At 47.4% G+C, this 17,478-nt stretch overlaps 2 protein-coding genes across 4 annotated transcripts in view; one reads left to right on the top strand and one right to left on the bottom strand.

The window, feature by feature from the left end:
• supt6h (SPT6 homolog, histone chaperone and transcription elongation factor) overlaps nucleotides 1–11,725 on the bottom strand; it is a 39,119-nt gene extending 27,394 nt beyond the window's left edge. For 2 of the 3 annotated variants that reach the window (XR_016493200.1, XM_090226531.1), the window contains exons 1-13: nucleotides 11,544–11,724; nucleotides 10,641–10,748; nucleotides 10,298–10,468; nucleotides 9,962–10,035; nucleotides 9,196–9,397; nucleotides 8,971–9,052; nucleotides 6,556–6,814; nucleotides 6,358–6,459; nucleotides 4,462–4,575; nucleotides 2,320–2,409; nucleotides 2,004–2,146; nucleotides 709–857; nucleotides 322–432 (exon numbers count right to left, since the gene is read on the bottom strand). Coding sequence is in view for 2 of the 3 variants with exons in the window: in XM_090226531.1 (XP_090082657.1) it covers nucleotides 322–432; nucleotides 709–857; nucleotides 2,004–2,146; nucleotides 2,320–2,409; nucleotides 4,462–4,575; nucleotides 6,358–6,459; nucleotides 6,556–6,814; nucleotides 8,971–9,052; nucleotides 9,196–9,397; nucleotides 9,962–10,035; nucleotides 10,298–10,468; nucleotides 10,641–10,737 (1,594 nt within the window). In the remaining variant the exon portion in view is untranslated. Of the gene's footprint in view, nucleotides 1–321; nucleotides 433–708; nucleotides 858–2,003; nucleotides 2,147–2,319; nucleotides 2,410–4,461; nucleotides 4,576–6,357; nucleotides 6,460–6,555; nucleotides 6,815–8,970; nucleotides 9,053–9,195; nucleotides 9,398–9,961; nucleotides 10,036–10,297; nucleotides 10,469–10,640; nucleotides 10,749–11,543 lie in introns of all 3 variants that reach the window. The other variant, XM_090226530.1, reaches the window with a different exon arrangement.
• A 181-nt stretch (nucleotides 11,726–11,906) lies between these two features.
• On the top strand, nucleotides 11,907–16,621 carry sdf2 (stromal cell-derived factor 2). Its single transcript, XM_021591614.3, has 3 exons — nucleotides 11,907–12,168; nucleotides 12,344–12,540; nucleotides 14,482–16,621. Exons 1-3 carry the CDS (start codon nucleotides 11,994–11,996, stop codon nucleotides 14,782–14,784), a joined length of 675 nt encoding a protein of 224 aa, XP_021447289.3. The 5' UTR covers nucleotides 11,907–11,993; the 3' UTR covers nucleotides 14,785–16,621.
• Nucleotides 16,622–17,478: the final 857 nt, after the last annotated feature.

Raw genomic sequence — 17,478 nt, 5'->3', positions numbered from 1 at the left:
CAGTTCCTGATGCGTCGTGACATTAACAGAAAAGCTGTTAGTTCCTGATGCGATGCGTCGTGACATTAACAGAGAAGCTGTCAGTTCCTGATGCGTCGTGACAATAACATGTCCCAGTGCATTCATAATGTAACACGTCAGCCTCTGCAGAATTTGAAAAGGATGAGACAGGTTGCCAGAAGTAATGTCTTGAGGCAGAGCAGGGAATATTTTCTTCACGTTTCACATGTCAAGCCCCTTTCAGCAATCACAAGCACAATGAAGTCAAGCTTAGGTCCCACTCAGTACAGAAAAATAGACGAGAGGTCAGAGGTGACTCACCGAGCCCAGCGCTCTGACAGATGCTGTACATGTCTCTACGAGATGCCAGCTTCAGGTCCGGCCCCTTCTCTTCCTCCACCTCCTCCTCTTCCTCCACTTCTTCCTCCTCACCTGAAAGGAATGGGAAAAGACATGATGTGTAGAGGGTGGAAATCACAAAAAAAAAAATCTAAACAGGGTTGTTGAAAAGGTGCTGTTATTTAACTTTATACAACAACAACACCTTGCTTTGATATTTTAGCCTCAGGGTGTGATTTCAAAGAAATAAGGAAACATCGAAATCCCCATGGCAGCCATTTTGATCTCCTTATCAAATCATTTCTGGGTTAACAATATAGTTATTCACTATTATAGCAATCAGTTATAATTGTCCACATGGCCTCCAACCTTCCTCGTTGACCTCAATCTTCTTCTTCTTCTTCTTCTTGCTGGCAGCTTTGGCTGCGTTCTGCATCTTGGGGATGTCTCGGCCATAGTACAGAAGGAAGTGACTATACACGTCACTCAGCTCATCTATGGACTGGACATCTTTCAGTCTGCAGGGGGTAGAGGAGGGAGAAGGGGGTAGAGGAGGAGGGAGAAGGGGGTAGAGGAGGAGGGAGAAGGGGGTAGAGGAGGAGGGAGAAGGGGGTAGAGGAGGAGGGAGAAGGGGGTAGAGGAGGAGGGAGAAGGGGGTAGAGGAGGAGGGAGAAGGGGGTAGAGGAGGAGGCAGGGGGTAGAGGAGGGAGCAGAGGGTAGAGGAGGGGGCAGAGGGTAGAGGAGGGGGCAGAGGAGGAGAAGGGGGTAGAGGAGGGGGCAGGGGGTAGAGGAGGGGGCAGGGGGTAGAGGAGGGGGCAGGGGGTAGAGGAGGAGGCAGGGGGTAGAGGAGGAGGCAGGGGTAGAGGAGGAGGCAGGGGGTAGACGAGGAGGCAGGGGGTAGACGAGGAGGCAGGGGGTAGACGAGGAGAAAGGGGGTAGAGGAGGAGGCAGGGGGTAGACGAGGAGGCAGGGGGTAGACGAGGAGGCAGGGGGTAGACGAGGAGGCAGGGGGTAGACGAGGAGAAAGGGGGTAGACGAGGAGAAAGGGGGTAGAGGAGGAGAAAGGGGGTAGAGGAGGAGAAAGGGGGTAGAGGAGGAGAAAGGGGGTAGAGGAGGAGAAAGGGGGTAGAGGAGGAGAAAGGGGGTAGAGGAGGAGAAGGACGAGGGCAGCGGAGGAGAGGATTGGAGAGGGGAACAGTAAGAGTAGATGGACTTTACTAAATGGGTCCTGGCTTCTGTGAAGACATGGGGCTATGAGGCTTCTGAACTTTGATGTGCTACCATGCTATGGGAAGTCTTGACTTTCTAGACACAGACTGAGCCCTGAGAAGAAAACACATTTCTATGCTTCATCTGTATCCGGGAAACTGACCCTTAGTGCATTACAACACTTGAACACACGTTGTGTTCATCATCAAATGATTCCTGAACTTCCTTTATTTGTCCTTTTTAGACCTGTTGCTATAAAGTTGACACAAGATACAGGACTGAGCTTGTCAATCACGGGTCCCATTGACCCTCTTAATACCACTGTTCTCCCGAGGCCCTGTGTTGGGACGTACACACCTCTCCATGGATACTTATTCTGGTCTAAAGTAGTGCACTATGTAGGGTGCCATTTTGGAAGCAGTCCCTATGTCCTCGGACCCTGTGTGGAACCGTACCTCTCCATATCAGCAGTGTCCAGGGGCCTGATGCCGTCAGCCAGGGGCTTGTCGGGGTCGGCAGATATCTGCTCATACTGGTACCCCTGCATCCTCCGGAACAGACGTGTCAGGTTCTGCTTCCTGCTCTTCAGCTGGCACCACTGAGGTCAGGGGTCGAGGGACAGGAAGTGGGTTAATACGAGGAGAATCAACAATGGAACGAGACTGAGATTGCTTTTAGGTTGTATCAACTGTAAAGGTTACTAACTGCTGGTGAATGCAGAGGCGTGTGAGCCTCATGGTCTTATGTCACATGTCAAAGGTCATCCTTTACCTTCTCGTCCCACTGCCAGACCTTCCACAGGTCGTTGATGTTGAGCTCCGGTTCTACGTACTCCTTCCTGTAGAAGGCGATGAATGGAACCTGGAGGAGACAGAGAAAGACACACACACACAGTTAAAGCCTTAACCACCAAACACACTGTTAGAGCCTTAGCCACCACACACACACACACGTTAGAGCCATAACCACTACACAAACACACATTTAGAGTCTTAGCGACTACACACACACACACATTAGAGCCTTAGCCACTACACACACACACACACACATTAGAGCCTTAGCCACTACACACACACACGGTTAGAGCCTTAGCCACTACACACACACTGTTAGAGCCTTAGCCACCACACACACACACACGTTAGAGCCTTAGCCACTACACACACACACACTGTTAGAGCCTTAGCCACTACACACACACACACACTGTTAGAGCCTTAGCCACTACACACACACACACTGTTAGAGCCTTAGCCACTACACAAACACACACTGTTAGAGCCTTAGCCACTACACACACACTGTTAGAGCCTTAGCCAATACACACACACACTGTTAGAGCCTTAGCCACTACACACACACACACTGTTAGAGCCTTAGCCACTACACACACACACACTGTTAGAGCCTTAGCCACTACACACACACACACTGTTAGAGCCTTAGCCACTACACACACACTGTTAGAGCCTGTCATGGAAATTTCCTTTATTTACCAAATCATGAGAGCAAACCACACACAAGTCAGAGTTAGTTATCACAAAGTCCATCTTTAATTATATGAGCTCTATCACAACCTTGTGACTCTCAGATCAATTCAGTGTCTATCAATGAATTCTCTGAGAGTCCCTTACACCTTGCAACTGAGATCCTTTAATAGCAAAAGACACACATAGCCAGACAGCATAGGTCTAATTTATCGTTCATCTTTGTCTCCTAAACTATGTTATTTTCTCAAACTCAGAACCATAAACAAATCCTCCATATCAACAGGCATATATCAAATCCATCCTATCTTGACAAGATCAGAGACACACAGACATTGTGGAGCCAAGAGATACACGCTTGACCTCTCCCCTCTCTCCGGCCCAAACAACTTAAGTCTTGACATAGAACAGATACTGCAACACCGCCACAGTATTATACAAAAATAACATTCTGATGAGAAGTAACTTACAAACATATGATGAATATAAAACATCTTACCTATGTTACCACCTAATTCAGATTATTCCCCAACAAGCCTTAGCCACTACACAGTGTTAGAGCCTTAGCCACTACACACACACACTGTTAGAGCCTTAACCACTACACACACACACTGTTAGAGCCTTAACCACTACACACACACACACAGTGTTAGAGCCTTAACCACTACACACACACAGTGTTAGAGCCTTAACCACTACACACACACAGTGTTAGAGCCTTAACCACTACACACACAGTGTTAGAGCCTTAACCACTACACACACACAGTGTTAGAGCCTTAACCACTACACACACACACACACACAGTGTTAGAGCCTTAACCACTACACACACACAGTGTTAGAGCCTTAACCACTACACACACACAGTGTTAGAGCCTTAACCACTACACACACACACACACTGTTAGAGCCTTAACCACTACACACACACACTGTTAGAGCCTTAACCACTACACACACACACACAGTGTTAGAGCCTTAACCACTACACACACACAGTGTTAGAGCCTTAACCACTACACACACACAGTGTTAGAGCCTTAACCACTACACACACAGTGTTAGAGCCTTAACCACTACACACACACAGTGTTAGAGCCTTAACCACTACACACACACACACACACAGTGTTAGAGCCTTAACCACTACACACACACAGTGTTAGAGCCTTAACCACTACACACACACAGTGTTAGAGCCTTAACCACTACACACACACACACACACACTGTTAGAGCCTTAACCACTACACACACACACACTGTTAGAGCCTTAGCCACTACAGACACACACACACTGTTAGAGCCTTAGCCACTACAGACACACACACACTGTTAGAGCCTTAGCCACTACAGACACACACACACAGTTCGAGCCTTAGCCACTACACACACTGTTAGTATCAGGGCAGTGTACCTCAAAATGCTGATTCCTCATGAAGTTGAGGGCCTCCTTAATCTTGGCGATGGTGCTGGGGCCCTTCCTGCTAAAGTTAGTGGTGGCTCCTCTGTCCAGGTAATCTGTACTCTCCTGAACACACAGACAACAGTTGTTTTAAAAACAAAGTAAAAATAGTATGATAGTGGACTGAGAAGGTATGGTCTGTGCTGAGCTGTTCATGTGTTTCAGCTGTATGATAATAGTTAGGGTAATGGGCTGCTCATCTTCCTTCTTTGTCCTGGTTTCATATGGAATCACTCTCCACAGCAAGTCAGAGGCTCAAACCTGTATAGAAATGACGGGGGTGGGTGGGCTGAGGTAGTGTGTGTGTATGTAGTCAGTGTGTAGTATGTGTGTGTACAGTCAGTGTGTAGTGTGCGTGTGTGTGTGCGTAGTCAGTGTGTGTGTGTGTGTGTGTGTGTAGTCAGTGTGCGTGTGTGTGTGCGTAGTCAGTGTGTGTGCGTAGTCAGTGTGTGTGTGTAGTCAGTGTACGTGTGTGTGCGTAGCCAGTGTGCGTGCGTGTGTGCGTAGCCAGTGTGCGTGCGTAGCCAGTGTGCGTGCGTGTGTGCGTAGCCAGTGTGCGTGCGTGTGTGCGTAGCCAGTGTGCGTGCGTAGTCAGTGTGCGTGCGTGTGTGCGTAGTCAGTGTGCGTGCGTGTGGTGTGCGTGCGTGTGTGCGTAGTCAGTGTGCGTGCGTGTGTGCGTAGTCAGTGTGCGTGCGTGTGTGCGTAGTCAGTGTGCGTGCGTGTGTGCGTAGTCAGTGTGCGTGCGTGTGTGCGTAGTCAGTGTGCGTGCGTGTGTGCGTAGTCAGTGTGCGTGCGTGTGTGCGTAGTCAGTGTGCGTGCGTGTGTGCGTAGTCAGTGTGCGTGCGTGTGTGCGTAGTCAGTGTGCGTGCGTGTGTGCGTAGTCAGTGTGCGTGCGTGTGTGCGTAGTCAGTGTGCGTGCGTGCGTAGTCAGTGTGCGTGCGTGCGTAGTCAGTGTGCGTGCGTAGTCAGTGTGCGTGCGTGTGTGCGTAGTCAGTGTACGTGTGTGTGTGCGTAGTCAGTGTACGTGTGTGTGTGCGTAGTCAGTGTACGTGTGTGTGCGTAGTCAGTGTACGTGGGTGTGCGTAGTCAGTGTACGTGTGCGTAGTCAGTGTACGTGTGTGTGTGCGTAGTCAGTGTGTGTGTATGTGTAGTCAGTGTGTGTGTATGTGTAGTCAGTGTGTGTGTATGTGTAGTCAGTGTGCGTGTGTATGTGTAGTCAGTGTGCGTGTGTGTAGTCAGTGTGCGTGTGTGTGTAGTCAGTGTGCGTGTGTGTGTGTAGTCAGTGTACGTGTGTGTGTAGTCAGTGTGCGTGTGTGTAGTCAGTGTGCGTGTGTGTGTGTAGTCAGTGTGCGTGTGTGTGTGTAGTCAGTGTGCGTGTGTATTCAGCGCGTGTCGTCAGTGTGCGTGTGTGTGTAGTCAGTGTGCGTGTGTGTAGTCAGTGTGTGTGTATGTGTAGTAAGTGTGCGTGTGTGTGTAGTTAGTGTGCATGTGTAGTCAGCGCGTGTCGTCAGTGTGTGTGTGTGTGTGTAGTCAGCGAGTGTAGTCAGTGTGTGTGTGTGTGCGTAGTCAGTGTGCATGTGTAGTCAGTGTGTGTGTATGTGTAGTCAGTGTGCGTGTGTGTGTGTAGTCAGTGTGCGTGTGTGTGTGTGTAGTCAGTGTGCGTGTGTATTCAGCGCGTGTCGTCAGTGTGCGTGTGTGTGTAGTCAGTGTGCGTGTGTGTGGTCAGTGTGTGTGTGTGTGTAGTTAGTGTGCATGTGTAGTCAGCGCGTGTCGTCAGTGTGTGTGTGTGTGTAGTCAGCGTGTGTAGTCAGTGTGTGTGTGTGTGTGTGCGCGCGCAGAGGTTCCTACCTGCATGGAGATGGTGGGGGTTGAGAAAGCGTTTCTGTAGATCCACTCTGCCTCTTCCTCCAACTCATCATCCTCAGCAGGCTTCACTGGGATGGAGCGCAGCTACGGGGCAGAGCACGGACGCACACACACGGCTTCATTAACATATCACAACTAGATTCAAGGACACAGGAGGGTGAAACAGACAGACAACCCTACCTGGAACCTCTCTGGCATGTCTGTGGAGCGGATCTCGTTGTCCTGGTCAGTCATGTGACTACTCTCCAGCTCGCTGGGCTCGTAGAGCTCGAAGATGCTCTTCCTCCCCACCCTCCTCTTCGTTGGCTTCTTGGGCCGGTCCCAGCCCTCTTCATCCTGGTCCTCCTCCTCTTCCTCACCCTGTTCATAAGCACCGTCGGCGTCGAACTCCGCAAAGTCAAAGTCGCCCCCGAAGATCTCCTGAGCTTCCTGGAGGGCTCTGTAGACGGGGACAGAGGAACAGGGGGGAAAACATTCTGCTCTCAATGGCTGTTCTGCATTACCTGGAAGGAAACCACTAGGATGGATGGGATCGTATACAGGTCTGTCCACACTAAGCCTGAGGTGGCGAGTGAACACTATCCCTAACCCCGAGGAGGAGGTGAACACTATCCCTAACCCTGAGGAGGTGGTGAACACTATCCCTAACCCTGAGGAGGAGGTGAACACTATCCCTAACCCCGAGGAGGTGAACACTATCCCTAACCCTGAGGTGAACACTATCCCTAACCCTGAGGAGGAGGTGAACACTATCCCTAACCCTGAGGTGAACACTATCCCTAACCCTGAGGAGGTGGTGAACACTATCCCTAACCCTGAGGAGGAGGTGAACACTATCCCTAACCCTGAGGTGAACACTATCCCTAACCCTGAGGAGGTGGTGAACACTATCCCTAACCCCGAGGAGGAGGTGAACACTATCCCTAACCCCGAGGAGGTGAACACGATCCCTAACCCTGAGGTGGTGAACACGATCCCTAACCTAACCCTGAGGTGAACACTATCCCTAACCTAACCCTGAGGTGAACACTATCCCTAACCCTGAGGTAAACACTATCCCTAACCCTGAGGAGGTGAACACTATCCCTAACCCTGAGGAGGTGAACACTATCCCTAACCCTGAGGAGGTGAACACTATCCCTAACCCTGAGGAGGTGAACACTATCCCTAACCCTGAGGAGGTGGTGAACACTATCCCTAACCCCGAGGAGGAGGTGAACACTATCCCTAACCCCGAGGAGGAGGTGAACACTATCCCTAACCCCGAGGAGGTGAACACTATCCCTAACCCTGAGGTAAACACTATCCCTAACCCTGAGGTGAACACTATCCCTAACCTAACCCTGAGGTGAACACTATCCCTAACCTAACCCTGAGGTGAACACTATCCCTAACCCTGAGGTAAACACTATCCCTAACCCTGAGGAGGTGAACACTATCCCTAACCTAACCCTGAGGAGGTGAACACTATCCCTAACCCTGAGGAGGTGAACACTATCCCTAACCCTGAGGAGGTGAACACTATCCCTAACCCTGAGGAGGTGAACACTATCCCTAACCTAACCCTGAGGTGAACACTATCCCTAACCCTGAGGTGAACACTATCCCTAACCCTGAGGAGGTGGTGAACACTATCCCTAACCCTGAGGTGAACACTATCCCTAACCCTGAGGAGGTGAACACTATCCCTAACCTAACCTTGAGGTGAACACTATCCCTAACCTAACCCTGAGGTGAACACTATCCCTAACCTAACCCTGAGGTGAACACTATCCCTAACCTAACCCTGAGGTGAACACTATCCCTAACCTAACCCTGAGGTGAACACTATCCCTAACCCTGAGGAGGTGAACACTATCCCTAACCCTGAGGTGAACACTATCCCTAACCTAACCCTGAGGTGAACACTATCCCTAACCCTGAGGAGGTGAACACTATCCCTAACCCTGAGGAGGTGAACACTATCCCTAACCCTGAGGAGGTGGTGAACACTATCCCTAACCCTGAGGAGGTGGTGAACACTATCCCTAACCCTGAGGATGTGAACACTATCCCTAACCCTGTGGAGGTGGTGAACACTATCCCTAACCCTGAGGAGGTGGTGAACACTATCCCTAACCCTGAGGAGGAGGTGAACACTACCCTAACCTTGAGGAGGTGAACACTATCCCTAACCCTGAGGTGGTGAACACTATCCCTAACCCTGAGGTGAACACTATCCCTAACCTAACCCTGAGGTGAACACTATCCCTAACCTAACCCTGAGGTGAACACTATCCCTAACCCTGAGGTAAACACTATCCCTAACCCTGAGGTAAACACTATCCCTAACCCTGAGGTGAACACTATCCCTAACCTAACCCTGAGGTGAACACTATCCCTAACCTAACCCTGAGGAGGTGGTGAACACTATCCTTAACCCTGAGGAGGTGGTGAACACTATCCCTAACCCTGAGGAGGTGGTGAACACTATCCCTAACCCTGAGGAGGTGGTGAACACTATCCCTAACCCTGAGGAGGTGGTGAACACTATCCCTAACCCTGAGGAGGTGGTGAACACTATCCCTAACCCTGAGGTGGTGAGTGAACACTCACGCATCTGTGTATCCTGAGAACTTCTTGCTTCTCCTCTTGGTGATAGGCTGGCCATCGTCGTCCACGATAAAGTCATCAATATCTGAGGAAATACGCGATTATCAGAGCCAGGAAGTTTTCAGACAATTTTTTTGTGCTGTAATATGTTTATATTTGCATATATAGAACTGAGTTTCTCAAAAAGAATTTCAGGTATTAAATGTGTAACATTATCATCAAAAGTACCTGACTCCTCCTCTCCCTCCTCTTCCTCTTCTTCGTCGAGGCGTTCACCATGGCGACGTAGGGGCGGGTCGACTGTCTCTCCCTCCTCCAGCTCCCCCTCTCCGTCCTCGTCATCTCCTCTGTGGAAGATCTCGTCTGCGATCTGGTCCTTCTCGTCATCTTCATCATCATCCATAGTCTTCACACGGTCATACTTCTTCTTCTGTCAGGACAACAGAGGACGGAGAGAGACGTTTAAACTGGGGTCCATGTCCTCATAGAGGATGGCGAGGAGGGGGAAAGATGTTTAAACTGGGGCCCATTTCAGGTTATGCATTTATATGATACTTGAATACGTTATCATGACTCATTTGAAATCACAAAGCATCTCAGTGTAGGAGTGCTGATATAGGATCAAATTAGCCTTTTCGATAACAATTACATGATTATAATTGAAGTGATTGCTAACCCTAACCCAGACAGGAAGGGACTGCTAACCCTAACCCAGACAGGAAGGGACTGTTAACCCTAACAGGAAGGGGCTGCTAACCCTAACCCAGATAGGAAGTGACTGCTAACCCTAACCCAGACAGGAAGGGACTGCTAACCCTAACCCAGACAGGAAGGGACTGCTTACCCTAACCCAGACAGGAAGGGACTGCTAACCCTAACCCAGACAGGAAGGGACTGCTAACCCAGACAGGAAGTGACTGCTTACCCAGACAGGAAGTGACTGCTTACCCAGACAGGAAGTGACTGCTTACCCAGACAGGAAGTGACTGCTTACCCTCCTCTTGACTTTGACTCCCAAGTTCTCCTCAATGAGGTCCAGGTCATCATCATCCAGATAGTCGTCATAGTCTGGGGAGGAAGGGAGTGAGAGAGAGGGGGAAAGAGGGAGGGAGGGGGGAAAGAGGGTGAGGGACGAAAGGAGCGAGAAGGGGGGGGCGAGGGAAGAAAGGAGCGAGATAGAAAGGCGGGTGGGGTAGAAAAGGAGAGATAGAGGGAAAAGTGTGACAAAGAAGAAATTAGTTTACATAAAATGTCTTTCCTAATTTCTTTCCTAGGCAAGACTGTCAATTTTGGGGGAATGAAATCTCACAGCCCCGAAGCCCAAACTTACTGCGTTTCTTGCGTCTGTGTCTGACTTCATCCTCTGAGTCGCTGCCGCTGCCTGCTCCTCCGCTTTTCTTCTCTTCCTCTTCCTCATCTTCATCCACATCATCGTCGATGAGCCCCATCAGGTTCCCGTGCTCATCCTGGTCCTCTGTGTTTAACTCTTCCTCCTCTTCCTCTGTTGGGGGTTGGAGGAAGAATGAAACACACATGCAAACATTTGCTCATAAACTAAACACACTGATGAAGACATGATATAGGAATTGCATGGGCAGAGAGACATTCATGCGTCACACTCACACCTTCTGACGAATCCATACGAAATCAGTACATTGTAATCATGTGCTCACCATCATCCATAAACGCCTGGGTCTTTTTAGGCTTCAGGTCTTTCTCTTCAAACTCCTCCTCCGACTCCTCAGCCTCGCTATCGATGAAGTCAGACATGTCTGCAAGGCCTGGACACACACGCTACAGGTTAATTAACACAATGATCACACTAAAAGAGCAGATTTGTATCATGTATTCAGAGAATAGTAGTCTCAGAGTTGCTTTAATTAACAGTCCTGCTGTCAGTTTAAAAAATGCACCAAACCAGGAAAGCTAGTAATGCACTCGATCCCGCATAACAACGTTCAGAATAGAGAATCGTGGACGGATTGAGAAGCGTAACGAGTTGCGCGACTCTGGAACAACACGTTCACACAGATGATGGACGTCTCACGCACACAAAACACCAGTGGACAGAAAATACACATTTAGATGCTACAGTACCTAGCTAGCTAACGTTAGGTACGGTTAATTAAGAAACCAATGTTGCGCTGGGATGCTTGGTTTTCTAGCCAACCATCTCTGCGGTTTTATAGGACGCTTACATAACTAGCTAACTATGCTTTTTCTTAGTTTTGAACATCGTATCTCAGTAGCTAATTAGCTATATACCCATGCTAACTGGCTAGCAAGCACAAACACTCCATTAGCGAAGTTAAACGTGAAGGGCTTTCGTTAGCCATGTGGCGACTTTCAGTTGTTATATTACCAAGACACGTTGATAATGAACTCTGAATTGTGTATCCTTGACTTCAGTTAGCAATATGTTTTGTTGCTAAAAATCAAGATACTGGGAGACAACAACAAGGCCCCTGTAGTTAGTTAACTTAGCCAGGAGGACAACAGTCAATGCTATTGTTCCCATGTTGTTGGCGCGGGATTATTTCACTGGACACCAAACTCCTTTTGTTAAAATAACTTACTTCTCCCTGCGACGATACTTGACCTAAATCCTTGAAATGTAGAGGGATATGTCGCTATGCTATATCTTCGCGCAAGCTTGTAATAATAAAAATGGCTGATGAATAGCGGCGTGTTGAATTCCGGTGGTGAGGAAACTTCCGACTCCGTGTGAAGTGGTTTGTTCTCGTGGAGCCCATCCACTCCCTCTGGTGGACAATATTATAGCGACCACGTTCCGCAGCGATAAAAAGGAAAATAACGAACTAAGTATTGATTTCAACGTAAAAACAAACGAAGTAGACTCATAAGTACTTCAAATTTATAACAAAATCCGCAAATGCCACATTACTTTTAATCTAAAATGAGTCATCCGCGCCAGCAGGGGGCGCCCTCCTTCCCCACGGTACCATTTCCATGACGTAGCAGAAACTAATGAACATCGCGGAGTTGAGTGGCAGCTGCGAGCGGTAATGGATAACTGTACTGGTCATTCACACTTTTTATTGAGCGCTTTCTTATTGACATGTTTACTTGGGCTATCGCTCGGGACGGAACTGAGCTTTGTGACTTGCGGCTCGGTTGTAAAGCTGTTAAATGTAAAGCACAATGTCAGACTGCACTCTCACGACGTGCGCTACGGCTCCGGTGAGTCAATGTGTTCTTGCTATCTAGCCAACTGCCAGCGTCTACTAGTAGCTAACTATAGCTTGGATACAGAGAAATGGAAAAACAGCTTGACTTGATTATATTCTCTCTCTTCTCCATTGTTCTCACTCATGTTTCTGTTTGCCTGACGGTGTATTTGCCTCTGTCCTGCCAGGCAGCGGACAGCAGTCAGTAACAGGCGTGACCACGGTGGAGGACAGTAACAGCTACTGGAGTGTACGGGGCACCAGCGGGGCCCAGTGTCACCGGGGGACTCCTATTAAGTGTGGTCAGACCATCCGCCTCACACATGTCAACACTGGACGCAACCTGCACAGCCACTACTTCTCCTCTCCGCTTTCCTCCAACCAGGTCAAGGGAAACATCATGTGTGTGACCCAAATGACACCCTATTTCCTATTTAGACCAGGGCCCATATAGCTATAGTTAAAAGGGCCCATAAGGTTCTGGTCAAAAATAGTGCTCTGTATAGCGCAGAGGTACTCAACTCATACCCTACGAGGTCCGGAGCCTGCTGGTTTTCTGTTCTACCTGATAATTATTTTGCACACAACTGGTGTGACAGGTCTAAATCAGTCCCTGATTAGGGGAAACAATGAAAAAATGCAGTGGAACTGTCTTCGAGGTCTAGAGTTGAGTTTGAAGGGTATAGGGAATAGGCTGTCATTTGGGGTGAAAGTCTATGTCAATATTTGTTTATTCTGTTTTGAAACACTTTAGCCTGGCTCACTGTGTGGAGATAAGTGTATCACCATGTTTCACAAGAGGTCTGGACTAGTGGTCGACCGATTAATCGGAATGGCCGATTTTTAATTAGGGCCGATTTCAAGTTTTCATAAAAATCAGAAATCTGTATTTTTGGGTGCCGATTTGCAGATTTAATTTTTTTAAATTTTTAAATAAAATATTTTTATATATTATTTTTTATACCTTTTTATTTATCTAGGCAAGTCAGTTAAGAACACATTCTTATTTTCAATGACTGCCTAGGAACGGTGGGTTAACTGCCTCGTTCAGGGGCAGAATGACAGATTTTCACCTTGTCAGCTCGGGAGATCCAATCTTGCAACCGTACAGTTAACTAGTCCAACGCAATAACGACCTGCCTCTCTCTCGTTGCACTCCCCAAGGAGACTGCCTGTTACGCGAATGCGGTAAGCCAAGGTATGTTGCTAGCTAGCAGCTTGCTCTGCATGGGTAATGCTACTTCGAGGGTGGCTGTTGTCGTTGTGTTGCTGGTTCGAGCCCAGGAAGGAGCGAGGAGAGGGACGGAAGCTATACTGTTACACTGGCAATACTAAAGTGCCTATAAGAACATCCAATTGTCAAAGGTTAATGAAATACAAATGGTATAGAGGGAAATAGTCCTATAATAACTACAACCTAAAACTTCTTACCTGGGAATATTGAAGACTCATGTTAAAAGGAATCACCAGCTTTCATATGTTCTCATGTTCTGAGCAAGGAATTTCGACATTAGCTTTCTTACATAGCACATGATTTACTTTCTTCTCCAACACTTTGTTTTTCCATTATTTAAACCAAATTGAACATGTTTCATTATTTTGACATAAAATAGCCTCCAACACTCTACTAAGCAAACTGGATGTAGTCTATCACAGTGCCATCCGTTTTGTCACCAAAGCCCCATATACTACCCACCACTGCGACCTGTACGCTCTCGTTGGCTGGCCCTCGCTTCATACTCGTCGCCAAACCCACTGGCTACAGGTTATCTACAAGTCTCTGCTAGGTAAAGCCCCGCCCTATCTCAGCTTGCTGGTCACCATAGCAGCACCCACTCCTAGCACATGCTCCAGCAGGTATATCTCACTTGTCACCCCCAAAGCCAATTCCTCCTTTGGTCGCCTTTCCTTCCAGTTCTCTGCTGCCACTGACTGGAACAAACTGCAAAAATCACTGAAGCTGGAGATTCCCATCTCCCTCACTAGCTTTAAGAACCAGTTGTCAAAGCAGCTCACAGATCACTGCACCTGTTCATAGCCCATCTGTATACAGTCCATCTATCTACCTCATCCCCATACTGTATTTATTTATTTAGCTCCTTTTGCACCACAGTATCTCTACTTGCACATTCATCTTCTGCACATCTACCATTCCAGTGTTTAATTGCTAAATTATAATTACTTCGCCACCATGGCCTATTTATTGCCTTTAACTCCCTTATTTGACCTTATTTGCACTCACTGTATATAGACTTTTTTTCTTTTTTTTCTACTGTATTATTGACTGTTTTTTTCATGCTCTCTCTCCCTCTCCCCCCTCTCTCAGGAGGTGAGTGCGTTTGGTGAGGAGGGCGAGGGGGACCACCTGGATGAGTGGATGGTGCAGTGTGGAGGGGCGGTGTGGCAGCGTGAGGAGGCTGTCCGCTTCCAGCACGCCTCCACCGATGCGTTGCTATCGATTACAGGGGAGCAGTACGGCCGGCCCATCCACGGGCAGAGGGAAGTGCACGCCATGATGGGCCCCAGCCAGCACAGCCTGTGGAGGGCCATGGAGGGGGTTTATATGAAGCCCAGTGAAAGCCCACTAGGGAACAAGGACTACAGCCATCCTCTACACACAGAGTTCTGATTCAATCAGACTACAGCCATCCTCTACACACACAGAGACTGACTACAGCCATCCTCTACACACAGAGACTGACTACAGCCATCCTCTACACACACAGAGACTGACTACAGCCATCCTCTACACACACAGAGACTGACTACAGCCATCCTCTACACACAGACTGACTACAGCCATCCTCTACACACAGACTGACTACAGCCATCCTCTACACACAGACTGACTACAGCCATCCTCTACGCACAGACTGACTACAGCCATCCTCTACGCACAGACTGACTACAGCCATCCTCTACGCACAGACTGACTACAGCCATCCTCTACGCACGGACTGACTACAGCCATCCTCTACGCACAGACTGACTACAGCCATCCTCTACGCACGGACTGACTACAGCCATCCTCTACGCACAGACTGACTACAGCCATCCTCTACGCACAGACTGACTACAGCCATCCTCTACGCACAGACTGACTACAGCCATCCTCTACGCACGGACTGACTACAGCCATCCTCTACACAATAGTTTTGATTATCAATCAACCTGACCTGGCTCTATATACCATTTTCTTCCCTGTTGTCTCTCTCTCGCCCCCCCCGGACCCAGAGTTGTGATCTACTCTGGCCCCTGGCCCCCTGTATCCAACCCAACTTAGTTGTCTGCCTACCTGTCTCTTACTCAACTCCCTCTGTTTTGAGGACACTCTCACGCACAGTGGATCTAATCTAGGGGTTGCCAGGACAACTACAGAACTCTTTGACCAATCCAATCTCTGTCACCTGACCTCATCAACAGAGACTATTTGATACACTAAACGAATGCTGCTACAAGATGTAGTAAATACAATTTTCTATTTCCCCTCCACACACCTCCTCCCAACATGGTACTTCAACATAGACATGTAAAGGTATGTGAGACACCAGAACAAAAACAGCTAGTGATTGTATTGTTCTGTATGTCAGAGGTACTACATAGCCATTTTGCTAGTGCCTCTAAGATGGTGCCCCGTGTCTGACTGGTTATAGAATGGGGTAAATATGACTTCATTGGTCCCCTGATATGATCAACAACAGACTACGGTCCATATCAATTCTGCAGGTTTGTGTTGATTGTGCACAGAAACGCTAAATGGAGGCCAGTGTTTATAAAAAAAATAAAAATTTAAAAAAAGAAAGTATTGTGCATCTACAAACGTACGAAAAACAACAGCCTTGTTACGGTGCCTTTTATTACATTATCGATTTCTCTCTACTATTCAAACAAGTGTCGTATCAATAAAGAGGAGCAGTTTGAACCGTTTTAATTAAAGAAACATTTGAATCCTAAGCACACTGCCTATCCCCACAATTCTCTTCTTTACCATGAACAAGTAGGGTGTCTTTGTTTGACTTGATTTCAGTTTAAGTCCATACAGTATTACATATCCCTTCCATTGACTAAGCTGAAACATGAAGAGTACCATAATTCTCTGTCCACTACAGTATTATGTCACAGTCAGTGGTAGGAGTAGATTCCATTCAGGAAATTCAGAACCTGAATCATAATTCCAATTGAGGAACAGAAAGGAACGTCCCCCGTTGAAAATGCAAGGCACTTTTTGAGTCTAGAATTTCTCAATTCACCTTCTAGAACTAACAGAATTGGATTGGAATTGACCCCAGCCACACTGTCATTGTCCCAGGGGTTGACAGCTACAGCCTGTCTGGTCTGACATGAGTCTTACAAAGTGTTTTATATCAGCTGTCTGTGAGTGTTCATTTCAACACAAAGGTTTGTTTTCACAAGACTTGTACATGATTGTAATAGATACCTCAGATTAAATGGATGTTTTGTGCTAACCAGTGTTATGTTCTCTGTCTGTCCTTGGTTGATGACGTAACTCGTCTGTATCGTCACGCCAGAAAAGGTCTTCTCTCTTCAGATTTCTACCCTCGTCATCAATGGCTCTTAATACTTTTTATTACAGAGACATAACAACACTTAAAGTGATGCTCCAGAGATTTTGTATAATTTCAGCCAGAAGGTTTGAAAGTAGTGCTCATGTCACAAGCCAAAACGGGTCCCTGAAAATTGTGCACTACTGTATAATATGTTAGGTCCTGCAAAAAAATTATAATATATATATTTATACACACACACACACACTACCGTTCAAAAGTTTGGGACCACTTAGAAATATCCTTGTTTTGAAAAGAAAAGCAAAAAATGTTGTCCATTAAAATAACATCAAATTGTTCAGAAATACAGTGTCGACATTGTTAACGTTGTAAATGACTATTGTAGCTGGAAACGTCTGGTTTTTAATAGAATATCTACATAGGCGTACAGAGGCCCATTATCAGCAACCATCACTCCTATGTTCCAATGGCACGTTGTGTTAGCTAATCCAAGTTTATCATTTAAAAAGCCTAATTGATCATTAGAAAACCCTTTTGCAATTGTTAGCACAGCTGAAAACTGTTGTTCTGGTTTAAAGAAGCAATAAAACTGGCCTTCTACAGACTAGTTGAAAAACAAAGAACCTTATTCTGAAACACGTCAGTCTATTCTTGTTCTGAGCAATGAAGGCTATTCCATGTGAGAAATTGCCTTGAAACTGAAGATTTCGTACAAAGCTGTGTGCTACTTCCTTCACAGAACCGAGAAAACTGTCTAACCAGAATAGAAAGAGGAGTGGGAGGCCCCGGTGCACAAC

This window comes from Oncorhynchus mykiss, chromosome 29, assembly GCF_057628025.1.
Source record: "Oncorhynchus mykiss isolate SJ-2025 chromosome 29, ASM5762802v1, whole genome shotgun sequence".
Classification (NCBI taxonomy): Eukaryota; Metazoa; Chordata; class Actinopteri; order Salmoniformes; family Salmonidae; genus Oncorhynchus; species Oncorhynchus mykiss.
Note: the sequence above shows the minus strand (reverse complement) of the source record. Positions and strands in the feature narration are given on the sequence as shown.

Coding starts and splice junctions, on each gene's coding strand:
- sdf2 (XM_021591614.3), top strand. CDS start 11,994: ATGGATAACTGTACTGGTCATTCACACTTTTTATTGAGCGCTTTCTTA. Junction 12,169..12,343: donor CGACGTGCGCTACGGCTCCG/GTGAGTCAATGT, acceptor CTGTCCTGCCAG/GCAGCGGACAGCAGTCAGTA. Junction 12,541..14,481: donor CTCCGCTTTCCTCCAACCAG/GTCAAGGGAAAC, acceptor CCCCTCTCTCAG/GAGGTGAGTGCGTTTGGTGA.